We start from the raw sequence: 15,771 nt of genomic DNA on the forward strand, positions 1-15,771 counted from the left end.
AAACCCTGTTAATTTTCTGTTTTTAACATCCTGCCTTTTTTGCCTATCAAACTGAAACCACAAACAAGAATCTCGAATCAAGAAAGCAAATTTTAGTATTATACCCCTATTTTAACAACAGAGATATAAAAAAATACCAACAGGTATTATTAAAAGCTTTCTCTAAAGGAAATTGCTCACCATTTTCTTTAGAGAATGATTACATAAAAGGACATGGAAGATGTGACCTACTGAGGTGGTGGCAATTTCCACAAGGGTTTAGTGGGCTTGGAAAACACTCTATTCTGCAATCCCAGACTGATGCAGAAGTCAGTCTTTTTATTAAGTACCTAAAGACACGAGATCAAGAAAGAATCTGCACAGATTCCATAGTATACAACACTGAGGGGATGTTTTCTAGATTAAATATTTGAAAATATAGAAATAAATATTCTATTTTTAACCAGACTTTCAATTTAATTGCCATATTTTAAATAAAAACATCAGCAACAGTAACAGTTGGACAGGATTCCTATTAGCCTAGGAATAATTATGATTTCAAATAGCCACCAAGGGCTGTAACTCAGAGGTTTCATAATCCTTTCTCCTGTTCTGAACACTTGCCTCTACTTTTCTTAGGCCATGTCTACAACCTTACTCTATGTGAAAGCAGCCAGCATCCACCTACAATGCTACCATCATTCTCCTGACTGCTTTATCCTCTATCTCTTCAATGTATTTCTATCTCAGAAAAAGCTTTTGAAAAAACACTTTTAGGCTCAGTGTACTAAATGTCTCAGTAATTTCTAATTTCTGAACTTGATTACACCAAAATAACTGTCAATTTAAATATCATATTTGCAATTTAAATTATTCTAATCACTCATTTTAGCCCACATTACTTTTGGAGACTTACCCTTAGTCAGTGAACTTCCTATGACTGTACAGCACTTACGGAATGCAATTCCACCTTAATGGCATACGAAGGCCACACTTAAGTTATTCAACTATGAATATATGATAATAGGATCAAATTGAGTGTATTTGCTATTTAACTCTCCTGTTCAAACTACACTATTTATCTGTTTTAAAATCTATTTAAGGAAACCAGTAATTGAGATGTTATTTCTATTGTGCAATTATGTTTTTTAAAGTTGTCAATATTCCAAAAAAAAATCTAATATACTATCTTTGTTTATCTCATATGAAACAGATACTTTAGAAAAATATTTAAAATTGGCTTGTTAACTTTTCTATGTATTAAAAATCTGAATGGGAAAAGAAGAATTGATTTTCTTCTTGGATAGGGTTTCCATTTTATCATTAACTTATCCTTGACAAAACACAGCATACCATATAGAGAACAAGTATAAGCATTACTTATGCCATAAGTATTGTTTATGAAACAAATGGAAATTCTGCTGATTATTTTATTAGAAAAAAATACAGTGCAATAGAAGGGCAAACTAATCTGGAGCAATTTTCAGCTGATTAAAGCCCAAAAGTGCTGCAGTGCTGAGGTTTCTTTTTGCATAAGAACAGAAAAGCTATGGTTGGTTGCATTTTTAAAGAAAATTCTACATTCCTCAGGGAAAATCTCATGTGAAAGAAGACTCACATGTAGATTACCAAATATATCTGCCTTAGTGAATCACTTCAGGAAAAAAAAAGTAAGGAAAAAGAGGAAGTGCTTGATTTTATCTAGCAGACCTGCAATGTTCTGAAAGTCCAAATTAGTTAACTTGATAAATTTTGTATATAATCTAGACTTCCTAACAGCCGTCTTTCTCTTCTCATATCCCAATCTAGTTCTGAAATCTGATTTTATCTAGCAGAGGGTGATTTACTGGGTAAGGTTTACTATTTTATATCTGTTGTATTAAAATGATATTGTGGAAGAGGATTTGTCACAATGAAAGCTGAAATCATACAAAAAGAGCTTCAAGATTCTCAATGAACACTGGACCTGCTGGATAAGAAGGTGAAAGAGCATATCCATTTCTAACATGGTGACAGAATTTGTTCTTTGACAATGCAATATTGTATTGCAGTATTAGACAGTGCACTCCTATACAGAGGTGGTTATTTTCACATTCAAATTTGCAAGATTTCATTGCTTTCTAAGCACTGTAATCATATCCATTTTCACTCTACTGATGCACCCACCCTATTCCTCTTCCCATTCTTTATATTTGACTTCTGAAATTCTAACATCTTATTAGTCTATTAGATTCTCAATTAGAAGAAAATTAAGTACCATCTTTATCCCTTCAGATCTCAGTGATATCAGGGTTTGCATTTGCAATGGAATCTGATATGGTGTCAGAAGACTTTTGCTGCCACTGTTCTCAGTGTTCTTTGCTGGTTTAGTTCCTAGCAGCCTCCCGAGCCAGAGAACACAAACAATGGTGAAAACCAAATATGGACCTGTAGGTGTTGTCAAACACAATTTATATATAAGCCCAAATAAACAGTCCAGGAAGAAAATACTATATATTTGCATTTTGAAAGCACACAAACTTACAGCAATTTTTACTGAAATAAAAAGTCAGAAGAGAGACATGGCAGCAATAATTTTATTTAGGAATGCAAAGACAAAGGTTTGGATAGCTTTCTGGTTTGTGTGTCTTATTAATTTGATCTAACCATGTTCCCATTTCGTGTGGGACTTTTAGGCTACCCTTTGGAGACACATAATTCCAGCATTGAAAATTACCTTTGTTGAACAATATGTCAGATTTTCAGGTGGTACAATACTGAAACTGCATGACCTCTCCAGATCTTTCTTTTATTTCTAATTATTTATGCTTTGTACAATGGTTAGCATTGTGAAATATATTTATGAAAGGCATAATTCATACAACACTACAAAACATAAAAGAACTATGTCACATACATAATATATATTAAAATTAACCCAGCATTAACACACATACTATATGAACTCCTGTTAGAGAAAATAAATAGTCCTCTTAGTTTGTGCTGCCAACATTTTCTTCTCTAAGTAGTACCAAAGATAATCTACCTGTCCTCAAACTTCTCAAGTCTGCTATTTTTGATAGCCAGGAACATTTCTTGATATTTTCAGTATCAAATTGTGACCTTATGTGATATGATTTTATAAGTGGAGTACCAAAATTTATCAAATTTCACCTTTACAAAGGCCTGGGTAGACTTATAAAGGAATATAAAATAGAAGTCTTGTTTTATTTTTTCCACATACTTTTAGAAAGACCCTAGTCTTACAAACAGGAAAATTTTATCTGCTAGCAAGACTCATCATCATCACTATTGTTGGGGATTGGTTCTTTCCCTTTTCCCTCTGTGGAATTTTCCCCATTGTCATGCTAAGATACCTGTTGACTGGGCCCTGGTGGCAAGGGGGGAGGGGAGAGAAGAGGGAAACCCCTCGATATCCAAACATCCAGAAGAGCAGACAGAAGGCTCTGGCTCAGCCCATTTCCCCCGTGGAGTTCGGACAAGAAGGACGATCGGTGCCTCAGCCCCATCCCTGCCATCCCAGCTCCGGGAGCCATCCTCACTGCTGTCAGACCCTGCCCTGCTGCCTTCTCACTGTAACCTGCCACCATCCAGCACTCTGCTGAGCACCAGGACCCACACCGTGAGTGGAGGGCTCTCTCTCCATCTCTCTCTCTCCCCCTGGGACAGCTCTGCCATCACCCCCAGCCCTCCTGCGGCTCTGTGGGACCCGCCCGCCCCCAGCACCGGGAACTGCAGCTCAGGGAAAAGGTGCCTGCAGCCAGAAAGGGACTGGGACTGAGTTACTGTTCTGTTTGTGGGTAATTTCATAGCTGTTGGTGTTCTTGTTTGTCTTGTTAGATATGCTAGTAAAGAACTGTTATTCCTATCCCCACATCTTTGCCTGAGAGCTCCCTTATAATTCCGAAATTAAAATAATTTGTAGAGAGGAGGGATCACATTTTTCAGTTCAAAGGGAGGCTTCTGCCTTTCTTAGCAAATAGTTGTCTTTCAAACTAGGACAACTATGAAAAGTATTTACAAGTAACTATATAAATAAATGTACATGAGGCCTGGTGAAGAAATACCATTAGATTGAAAACAGGGAAATATGGGTAAACAGTGATTCCTGCTTTTAGGTGGTCTAACTTAAATGCTGTTCAGTTAATAATGAAAATGTGTAAGTGTTAAAGTAGAAACAAGAGGACCAAACTTTCTTCATGCAATAAAGAGAAAATGAAACTAAAACACCCATACCCATTACTCTATTTCATATATATTATGTATAGAATAATATATATTATTCAAAACTTTTTCTCTCACTTCTTTCATAAAAGACTGATTCTGATTTTTTTTGAGAGGTCTTTATTGACCATACTCAGAACCAGTAACTTTTTTCCTAGAGTAATTTTCTTTATTCCACTATGCAGACAGAAATTTTTCTAAGGAAGAAGCTACATACAATTATCCTGATAATGTGCACAGAATTAAAGATTAAAAAAATAAATGAAAAGGTACATACACAATTGTCTTTTTACAGTTTGAAATTTATCTTTAGATTCATAACATTGTGTATAAATCACCCACAAGAATTAGACTCAACTCTACTTCAAGAATCATCCAACTGTTTGCCAATGGCATGTATTAATCAGAGTCTTATTTTCAAATATTACACTAGAGATTTAATGATATTTCGACAAAAATTTAAAATCTTACCTTCAAAAACTCTGAATGCTTTCTTGCAGCTTGGTAGAGGCCATTTAGCAGAATTGGATTTCTGAAAATTTTCCTTTAGATTCAAATATTCCATAGGGAAAAAAGATCTGGTAGAGTTATTCAGATCTACAATAATTAAGGGGAAAGAATACATGCATCAATGCTCTAAATAAAGCGACAATTTACATAAATTTATACAAAATAAAAAAGCCGTATCTACTGATGATAACATCTTCATATAGCCTTCTTCTGATGATAACATCTCATTTTTTAAAATCACATTTACCCAAGCATTTCCATATAGTAAGAGCAAGTCTTAAACAATCTGTTACTTTGGGAAAAAAATTACAAAATATGATCTCAAGTTCTGGCAAAATAATGTATTTAAGAAATCTAGCTATTTGGAACTTACAAAACTATAATGACCTCTATGAATAAAAATTATATCCATAAAAATGACTGTGTCACTAATGCTCAGTTCATATGGCTTTTTGTTTAACCTCACCACTCAGTAACAGACAAAGGAATGCAAAGGAAGGGGAAGAGCCTGAACTATTTCTTTGATATTTTAAAAAATACTTTGGATTAACAGGAACTAAGAAAACATTTGTAGGATGATTGATGACACATTGGAGGAGCCAGCATTATGTACAAATCTCCTGATTGCAACTCAAAATCACTAAACTAATCTATCCATAGCAGTGCAATGGAAAACAATTTAAAAACAACAATATTTTACTACCATAGAATTGATCTGCTGATAACAAACAGGGTTTCTAAGCTAGTAGTTAACAAAAAAAATTCCAACTCCTGGCCATCAAACCTCTGCTCAATTTGTGCTTCCAAACCAAGCTGGCTCCTGACAAATATTAAGAGTAGCTCATACCATAATTCTTTCTGTACCTTCAAAGTGAAAAAAAGACATTCACAGTTTTTTTGGGAAGGCTTCTGTTTTAGTACTTTATGTGGTCCAATGTAATGGAACGCACTAATCTAATTACAAATATTTGATGGAAGGATAAAATCTTTTTCTCTGGTAAATTTAAGAAAGCCAAGCTTCTTGTGAGCAGACTCCAAAAAGAAGAAAAAATTCCTTGGCTTCCAGTAGTTTTTTCTGTGTAAGATGAAGACATTAGCAGATTTGAAGTAAAACCCCCATGCTGGTCTGATTCTAAAAATTATCCTTTATTTCACCATATTACAATGCAGGTGGAATGAGACTACACGATACATGAAGAGCACAGAATCTTCAAATCCTCTATCTCGTTATGTGAAAATAGAACTACTGCTCATATAAACTGATATCACTGAAGGAAAAAAAGGTCTTTTTCTCTCCTAAAAGTAAAATGAACAAACTGTGTATTTTTCACCAGCAGTGTTTTTTAAATTTTTGTGAAAGAGCTTTATATGCCACTGAGCATTTTTGGATTAAGTACTATTCAGATTCAGGCTTCTGATAAGACTCTACTTGCCTCTCAGAGAATAGACAGAGAACATTTTAATTTCCTGCTACAGACCATAGAAATCAACACAGTTCTTTCAATTTTATTCAAATCTAAATACTGGAACATCTGGTGAGGCATCTAATTCCTGTTTTTCAGAAAAGGCAGTGGCGACAAGTCTCACTGGCTTCTTGAAGAGTGCTTGGCTAGGCTTGCAATGAAAGATCCCCTCAGGTTGGCCAGATCACCTGTCCTGTTGTATGTACAAGACCCTCTTTCTCTGCCACGTGCCTGGATCTCCCTTGCACAACCACTACCCTCAATCTGCATTTCTCCAAAGTGGTGAATTTATTGCACATGCATGTCAGATCTGGCCCTTCTTGCAAACAACATAAATGAAACTTTATGAATGGAAGTGTAGAAGGTCACTTTTCAGGTAAGTGAAGCATTTAAAAGATACCTGGTAACTTAGAAAGTTACTTGATGGAATCAGCTCAAAAGCTGTTTTCTTAGGTGTATCCTGGGCATGCTATCATCTAATCAGATGTGAGTTAATTCTGATGGGGGAAGGGTTTCTAAGAAAGCCTTTAAGAAAGATGGGAATGCATAGTAAACACCATCAGAGCAACCTATCTGGACTGGAACTCATGCTTAAGGGATCCTGTAAAAAAGGCTCAGTTGATCAACGCAACTGGTCAGAGCAATTACTTTCATGAGTCAAATATGGCTTTGTAGCTCTCAGTTAAACATTGTTTTTCTCCATAATTGATTGATAATTGACCTCTTAGACTTTTTTTTTACCATGTTACATGCATCCTTCTGTTGCAGTTCTGTTCAGTCTGAAAGTGAAGCTTTCAAGCTTCAAGCTAAAAAGTGAACTTCTGAATATATCCTTAATTGTTTTTCTTTTTGACATATATTTGTAAAATAAATGAACATATACAAGTGGAAAGGGGCAGAAAGCATCCAGACTAATTCAGTGAGGGAAATAAAACATCCCAGCTGCAGCAACAGAGAAGTATATTAAGATTACAAGCAACTTTGCTTTGCTGCCTGCACAAACCTATAGCAGCAGTGACCTTAGCATAACTTTTAAAAGGCTTAATAACTCTTCTCAGTGAAAAAAAATTACTATGCTTTACATTATTCTGGTACCATCCAACTTCTTAATGTGCTGATTTTACTAATATCTCTAAGGATATGACATCATCATAAATACCCCTTAGTTCATTTAAAAGTTGCTTGGTATGTTATACACTGGAAAATGAAAAGAAATATATATATATATATATATATATATATATATATAAAACAAAGCTACATTAACACACTTATTTTGAATTATATTGCTAAGTCAAGCACATATTGCTACATATTGAATGACAATATACAAATAGCTGCAACTTTCTCTCATCTGAAGTTCTTAATACAAAACATATACTGTTATGGTCTACTATTTATAGTGGATTCTATTTACTTATCTATGACACCTTAGTCACATAAATCCTTTCCCTCAAAAAAGCCACATACCTATTTAGTATTTAACAGAGTGGATAAGGTTGAAGGGATGTCTTGAGAACAGCCAGTCCAACCTGCTCAAGCAGGGTCAGCTGCACAGATGCCCAGAACCATGTCTGGCTCGATTTTGGTGGGTATTCCACAGCCTCTCTGACCAGCCTGTTTGGCACCTCACATGAAAAAACATGGTTTCTTGTGTTCAGATGGGATCTCATGCATTTCAATTTGTGCCGAATGCCTCTTCTGCTGCAGTGAGCACTATTCAGACGGATCTGGCTCCTTCTTCATTCCCTCCCACCAGGCATTTATACACATTTGTATGTTAAGTACTTAAAAGCTACAAATAATCCTGGTAATATTTGACTTAGAAAACTAACATGAAGAAAACTTTAGCAAATACATTTTAGGAGGCATCTCTATTCTTCTTTTGTGCTCTCCCAGCAGTAAATTTTCTGCAGCACAACTGCTGAATTGCTTTTTTAAAATTTAAATAGCCCTAGAAAAACCCAACTCTCTATCAGTGAAACACACTTCATCTGTACATCAAATTGAAGGGGGCATCAAACATTAGGGAAATGAACCAAAAGCAGCTTGAAATCTCTATACACCAGACAGGCAGGGGATGAGAGTTCTTGGGCTGCAGCTTTCCATCCATTTTCTCTGCTGCAGTGCAGTCAATGCAGGGATAGCCAGTCTATATCCCTGACCACCAGCAGCTGCTCAGTGAATCATCTTGGGGCAATAGGTTCATCTGAAAAATGCCTCCTGCCCACCTAAAGGAGTTCTTATTTATCCCAGTCAGTTCCTCAAACTGACCTGCCATCAAATCATATAAAGTTATGCCTGTACAGAGACAGAGTCTGTGCACAACCAGAAACAAGGTGGGCATCTCTGCTGATCAATGTGAAATCACACTTCAGCCTGCATTCCTAACCTGTCATCATCACAGCACTCACAACAGCTTAAGAGGACCTCTGAAAGATCTCTGTAGCATCTAAAATGAAACAAACACTCCTGCATGGCTGAGTCATTTCCATTACTTTGTGATCTGTCTGTGCAGTTTTAAGTGCTGTAAATGACCTAACTCCACATACCATAGTGCAATTTTATCAATGCTACTTGAATCTACCATATAAGCCTTAGACATAAAAGACTGACTCATGCTGTTCCAGATACTTACTGCAGGACTACTTACCCTCTTCTATTTCTATACCCAATCTGACACCAAACAGCCCCTACTCACCATATTTTTCCTACTGTTAAGAGTAAGGAACACTAGAGATGAGGGTATAAGAGGTCAGGATGGGAGAATTTAAGAAGATTATCAAGGGTTCTGCCAGCCTTTATTTTCACTTGTGTCAAAATTTAATGTCATAAATGAAAAGAGCTTTATTTTCAAGCGTCATTAAATGAACAACTTAAAAAATATTTTTCTAATAGGATAGTTTGATAAATGTTTATTATAGCTGGAATTTTTTTATTATTCAGGAAGAAGAAACAAAATAAATCTACCAGAATTTTTCCAGAAAAGAAAACTATCAGAATCTCACTTGTAAAACAAAAAGCTTATAAGTACATGTCCCAGATAGCTTCTTGACATTGAAGAGAACCTGGACGGAATGTTCTGAGGAGGAGTTAAATGGAAAGAAAATCTCACAGTGGATTAACATTACCAAAATTTGTTCTGAATGCACAGAGGAAGGAAAAGTACAAATATTTTTCTATATGTAAAAACTTTCATTTTTATACCTGTTTGGAAAAAGACTCTGGCAATTGTAGTGCGACACAGTGGACATGGAGTGCTGGTTGGATTGTCTTTGGCAAGCATCCTTAAGCAAGGCTCACAAAAGATATGGTGGCATGGATAGCACATGTAAGGATTGAAATAAACATCCAGACACACAGCACAGAGATAGCTTTCTTTATCTCCTCTGAGATCATGTTCATCATCTGTATGCACATTATCATCTGCAGGCTGCAAGAAGAAAAAGAGAACATATTTTCACATTTAGCTCATAACTCTTTTTTGATAAACCAATTGTCTGGAAGGTCATTTTAAGTAATGCTTAAGAAGATAGTACACACAGGTGATATTCTTAAATTTAATACAGGTTACTTTTAACAAGATGATAAAATATACAACAGGAATGTCAGAAAAAGTCCTCTGTGGGTAAGACAAAAAATCCCAAGACAGTAAAAGAAGGAAGTAACAAAACCAAAAAGGCTGGTTAAAACTGTATTATGATCAGTTTCATCTTTTAAACTGAATTTTAACGATTTACATGTATTGTATTTATATGTTATATGTACCTGCATTACAAATGTGTAATGTGTGACCTTAAAGATCATCTAGTTCCTAACTTCGTGCCATGTACCTTTCACTATACCAGGCTGATCAGAGCTCCATCCAAGCTGGCCTTGAACATCTCCAAAAATGGCACACCCACACCTTCTCTGGGCAACCTGTTCCAGTGTCTCACCACCCTCACAGTAAAGAATTTTAACCTAATATCAAACCTAAACTTATCCTACTGCAGTCTGTAGTCATCCCCTCCCTGTTCTGTCACTACATGCCCTTGTAAATAGTCTCTCTCCATCTTTCTTGTAGTCTCCCTTCAGGTACTGAAAGGCCAAAATTATGTCACCCTTAAGCCTTCTCTATTCAAACCAAATACTCAAAGCACAACAAATTTTGAACAAAACAAATACTCAGCCTTTCCTCATAGGAGAGGTACTCCATCCCTCTGATTATTTTCCTGGCCCTTGTCTGAACCTCCTCCAGCAGGTCTGTGTCCTTGCTGTGCTGGGACCCCAGAGCTGGGTGCAGCACTGCAGGTGGGGTCTCAGCAGAGCAGAGCAGAGCAGAGGGGCAGAATCCCCTCCCTGCCCTGCTGCCCACACTGCTCTGGATGCAGCCCAGCACACCTTTGGCTCTCTGGGCTGGGAGTGCCCATGGCTGGGTCATGTCCAGCCTCTCACCCACCAGCACCCCCAAGTCCTTCTGGGCAGGGCTGCTCTTGAGTCCTTCATGCCTCAGCCTGTACTGATACCAGGTCTTCCTCCAACCAGGCATAGCACATTCTGCTTGGTCTCATTAAACCCTCATGATATTCCTATACACCCACTTTTTGAGCTTATCCACTCTCCTCTGGATGGCATCCCATCCCTCATATATGAATATACCTTTACTTTGCCAAGAAGAGCAAAACAAAATAAAAATCTCTAAACATAAACTGCAGATTGTTCTGCCTTTGAAAAGTAATTTGTGAAGGGCATGTTCCAACAAAAATGAGTTCAAAACAAGCCACAACTTTATTGCTACAAAGCATAATAAAAGCCTTAGAGTAGAAAGTCTAGGAACTCCTACCATATTTGGTAACTGCTTGATTTTGTCAGCACATGTGCTTCAAATTTCCTTACACTGCTATATTTCCAGGAAGACATAGCTGGACTTCCAAAATGATGCCCATCCCTTATGAATGTAACAACTTGTGTATATTGCCATGCTCCTGCTTTGCACTTATAAAATGAATAAACCTTTTGAAGTAATCTGAAGATATGGTATTAATGGCATCCCAGGTTTTTTTCTGTCATGATTTAGGAATGGTACTCCTCAGTTTAGTGCTCCCACTGAGATTCTTCAAACCATGTGCCACTCACTTGTTCTCCCCTCCCCTCTGCAAAGGGCTAGAGAGGAGAATTGGAGGCAAAAAAGGTAAAGATCACAGTTGAGACAAGAACAATTTACTGGGAATGGCAATGAGATAAGAAAACAAGCAGTAATAGCAAAAATACTAAAGGCAGAGAGTATAAGAAAAAACCTGTTATTCACTGTAGAAATCCCTGACAACATATAATACCCCACTGCTCCCTTTGGCTTTCAACCAGTATTACCTGACTGGCCCCAGCTTGGAACCAAAGATATCCAGCTGCTCCCTCCAGCTCAGAATCACACCACACTTACCAAATGGGAAGGAAACCCTTCTCTTTGGAAGAGACTCCCTTCCCCTGATTCCAGCAATGACATGAGGTGTAACAGAACAAGCATCCTAGGTCTTAGCCATGCCCTCTCCTGGCTACTGCAGAAGTTAACCTTATCCTGATTGGAATTAGGATATTGGCTTACAGAAGCAACCAAATTTTTCAACTTTATGGGAGACACACAGGAGAAATTTATTGTGTTCTACATCTTCTATCAATCTCCTTTGTTTCTGTTTCTGGTTTTCTCTTTCACAGCTCACAGAACCCAATATAGTCCAATAACCGAGAGATCCACGATGGAAAACCAAGCTAGGAGCATATCAAGACAGTGGTGAGTGTCAAGCTCCAAAATATCATGTCTTTGGAAAAAATGGAAAATAATTTGGAAAGTATTCTCAGGTAATTGCATGACCTATGATTTCAGCAGAAATCAAGAAAGATTATTACATCCTGAAAGTAACAGCTCCTTCTGACTGTGGCACATGGGCTTGGCAGTGTTTGCACTTGATCTTGAAGGTCTTTTCCAACCTAAATGACTTTATGATCCTATGTAATGTCAAAATCATAACTAAAATCTAGCACAAAAACAAAATACATGGAACAGAAAGCTTTTGCTAACTGGTTTTGATGGGCACTGCTTGTAAAGAAAATATACCATGAGTCCCAGAGGAGCTGACTTCAAGATGAATGTATTTCATATTAAGTTAAGGGCAATTAAGTTAACTAAGAGAGATAGAGGCAAAACTGCTGAGGACTCATGGGTAATGGCTGGTTCTGAGAAAAGTTTGTAATCATGGTAAGATGCATAGACAGAGGTGTCTCAGAACAAATTGCAATTAGAAAAATCAAAATTATTCTCATGTGCAAAGAAGATCTTGTTAGGAGTAATTTTCTTAGTGGGAGAGAAGTCTTCTCTACAGCTTTTTGCCCCTTTTCAAAAGACCTTTGTAGGCACATGGCATTATTCAGTACTGCAAAGCTAAAACCAGAGCAACTTCCTTATGCAAGAAGCTCATGCACAACAATTTAAACAGTCATTATTTTTTTGGTTTGCAATTAAGTGGTACTTATATATATTACTAGAGCCAGGGCTTTAGTGTATGAAAACTTTACAAGCATAAAACAGAATGGTTTTCTTACAGGATTAAAGTATGAACAAAGTACCACATTATGAAGAAAAAACAACTTGCTAAATCCTTCATTTTAAACCGACCTATTGAGAATGCTTTATAAACTCAAAAATGTCCACAGTTGAAAGGAATCATGAGGAAAAACAGTTCTAATACATGATTATCTTGCAAAGAAAACTGCCTCTAGAATGATTTGCAGTTCTAAACCAGACTTTAAGTCTTCAATTATAATGCAGAATTGGAATCATACACCTCATGTCTGAAAAAGTGAGAAAGAATGAATATTGATATTGTTTTATACAAGAAGAAATAAATGCCTCTTGGTTGTTGCTGGACAAAAGTATCAATAGATTTACATTGTCCCACAACAGCTTTTGAATCCCCTAGTCAATTGCAAGTAAATCTGCACAAGGCTTATTACATCAGGTACATTGCTTCCTGAAAATTTCTTAAAATTTACAGGTATATTAGGTACAGGGACTGAAATGACTGTCATTGTTGTGGGAAAATCTTTAAGAGTTCTGTTGCTTCAAACAGAATTTATCTAGTCTCATTTCTGTAGAATAAATTAGTGACTTTTAATGGTATTTCAAAAATAAACTCAGAAAAAAAAATCCAATATTAAAATGTAGAAAAATCCTATCAAAAATATTGCTAGCAATACTAACAGAAGTTCTTCCAAATCAGGTACACCAGGGTTTGTATGCCTTTGAAAGATCTGTTTCAGTTGACTGGTATAATGAATATAAAAGGACATATTTTCAGTTGTTTGGCAAAATTAAGCTTGAAACATAAAAATCATAATAGGGTGAAGAAATCAATGCATGTGGCTTAAACATCTTTATAAATCATTAACTGAGTCTAAATTCCCTGCATTCTAAATTTCTCCCCATACAACATTTCAGAAAAACTCAAAGGCAAGCCAAAAAAATTCAAAGCAGAGACAAGTTGCCTAAGCAGCTCTGTGGAGCTACTTATTGCCATGTCCTCTGTTCAGAATCACAGAGCCACAGGATGAGCCAGGTCGGGAGGCACCACAGTGGTTCATTTCAATCAACCTCCCTACTCCAGCAGGTTCATCCCAGAGCACATGGCACAGAATTGTGACCAGACAGTTCTTGAGTATCTCCAGTGAGGGAGATACACAACCTCTCCAGACAACCTGCTTCAGTGGCTGCTCCCCTGCACAGAGAAGAATTTCTTCCTCAGGTGGAACTTGATATGATTCCTCAGTGATAGATAAAATGATCTGTTGGCCCTTCTGGTATGAATTCCATGCAGAGAAAACTTTTTTTAACAACTTCTTTTCTTTTTTAACAGAAGTAGTAGGGAAGAAAATGAGATTCTTCTTCCTCCTTTTGGTATTACATATCTCCTTTGCATTTTGGAAACTGAAATTATACAGATTGGCACTATCATGAGTGCTTAACATTCTGCTCAGTTCTCTAACATATTGGAATTGGAATATCACATTAGAGTCCTAAAGAAGCAAATGAATTGTGGTTTTTTGTTAGAGCAAAGCAGTTGCTATCTACAACTGAAGTCCCCTCTCACCTGGCCTGCTGGAACTGGATGGGCTCCATTCTCTGTTAATGGTAGAAGGATTTTAGCTCATGAACGGGCAGAACTCATTGAGAGGGCTTTAAAATAGGGTTGAAGAGGAAGGGGATACAGCTGGGCTGTCTGGAAGCAGTCCCAGGGATGGCTAGGAGTGAAATCAGTAGCCCAGCTGAGGTGGATTTGCTACCAATGCACACAGCATGGGTAACAAACATGAAGAGCTGGAGGCTGTGGTGCAACAGCAAAGTTGTGGTGTAGTCACCATCACAGCAACGTGGTGGGACAGCTCACACAGCTGGAGTGCTGCACTGGATGGCTTCAATCTCTTCAGGAGAGACAGGAAAGGGAGAAGAGGTGGAGGGGTGGCCCTTTGTATTAGGGAGGCTTTTGATGCCATGGGTATTGAAACCAGTGATGATGAAGCTGAATGCCTACAGATAAGAATTAAGGGGAAGGCCAACAAGGCTGACATCCTACTGGGAGTCTGTTATCATCCACACAACCAGGAAGAAGAAGTGGACAACTTATTCTAGAAGTAGCTGGAGAATGTTTCAGGATCACCAGCCTTTGTTCTTGTAAGTGACCTCAACCTGCTGGCTACTGAATACAGCAGAAAAGAGGCAATCCAGGAAGTTTTTAGAGTGTGTGGAGGATAACACACACACTTTTTGTTGCAGCTGGTGAGTGAGCCCACCAGGGGAGGGACTATGTTAGATCTGTTGATTGCAAATAGAGATGGGCTGGTGGGAGACGTGGTGGCTGGAGGTTACTTGGGGCACAGTGATCATGAAATTATAGAGTTCTTGGTATTTGGTGAAATCAGGAGGAACATCAATAAGGCTTTTACACTGGACTTCCAGAAGGCAGACTTTGGCTTATTTAGGAGACTGATTCAGAGAGTTCCTTGGGAAGCAGCACTTAAAAACAAAGGAGTTCAGAAAAGGTGAGCGTGTGTCAAAACAGAGATCCTGAGGGCACAGGAACAGACTGTCCCTGTGCGCCAAAGAGGAGTTGAGGAGGCAAATGTCCATTGCCTGGATGGGCAACGAGCTTTTGAAGGAATTTAGAAATAAAAAGAGGACGTATCATCTTTGGAAGGAGGGTCAGCTCTCTCAGGAAGTATTTAGGGGGGTTACTAGGGCATGTAGGAAAAAATTACAGAGGCCAAAGCTCAATTCAAACCTAATTTGGCAATTTTTGTAAAGGATAATAAAAATTATTTTACAAATACATTAATAGTAAAAGGAAGGGTAAGACCAACTTTTGTTCTCTATTGGATGTGGGAGAGGACTTAGTAACTGCAGAAGAGGAGAAGGCAGAAGTGCCTAACCCCTTCTTTGCCTCAGTCTTTAGTAGGAAGATGGTTTGTCCTCTGAACAGCTGTTCTACTGGGATGGCAGATGGTGTCAGGGAGCAGAATGGTCCCCCTGTTATCCAGGAGGAGACAGTCACAGAACTGCCATTTA

The 15,771-nt window shown here is 37.6% G+C and overlaps 1 protein-coding gene across 1 annotated transcript in view; it reads right to left on the bottom strand.

Moving 5' to 3' along the window:
* RNF180 (ring finger protein 180) overlaps positions 1–15,771 on the bottom strand; it is a 60,367-nt gene that overhangs the window by 12,357 nt on the left and 32,239 nt on the right. The window contains exons 4-5 of the mRNA XM_062513679.1: positions 9,384–9,609; positions 4,675–4,800 (exon numbers count right to left, since the gene is read on the bottom strand). Of these exons, the coding sequence (XP_062369663.1) occupies positions 4,675–4,800; positions 9,384–9,609 (352 nt within the window). The remainder of the gene's footprint in view (positions 1–4,674; positions 4,801–9,383; positions 9,610–15,771) is intronic.

This window comes from Cinclus cinclus, chromosome Z (genome assembly GCF_963662255.1).
Source record: "Cinclus cinclus chromosome Z, bCinCin1.1, whole genome shotgun sequence".
Lineage (NCBI taxonomy): Eukaryota > Metazoa > Chordata > Aves > Passeriformes > Cinclidae > Cinclus > Cinclus cinclus.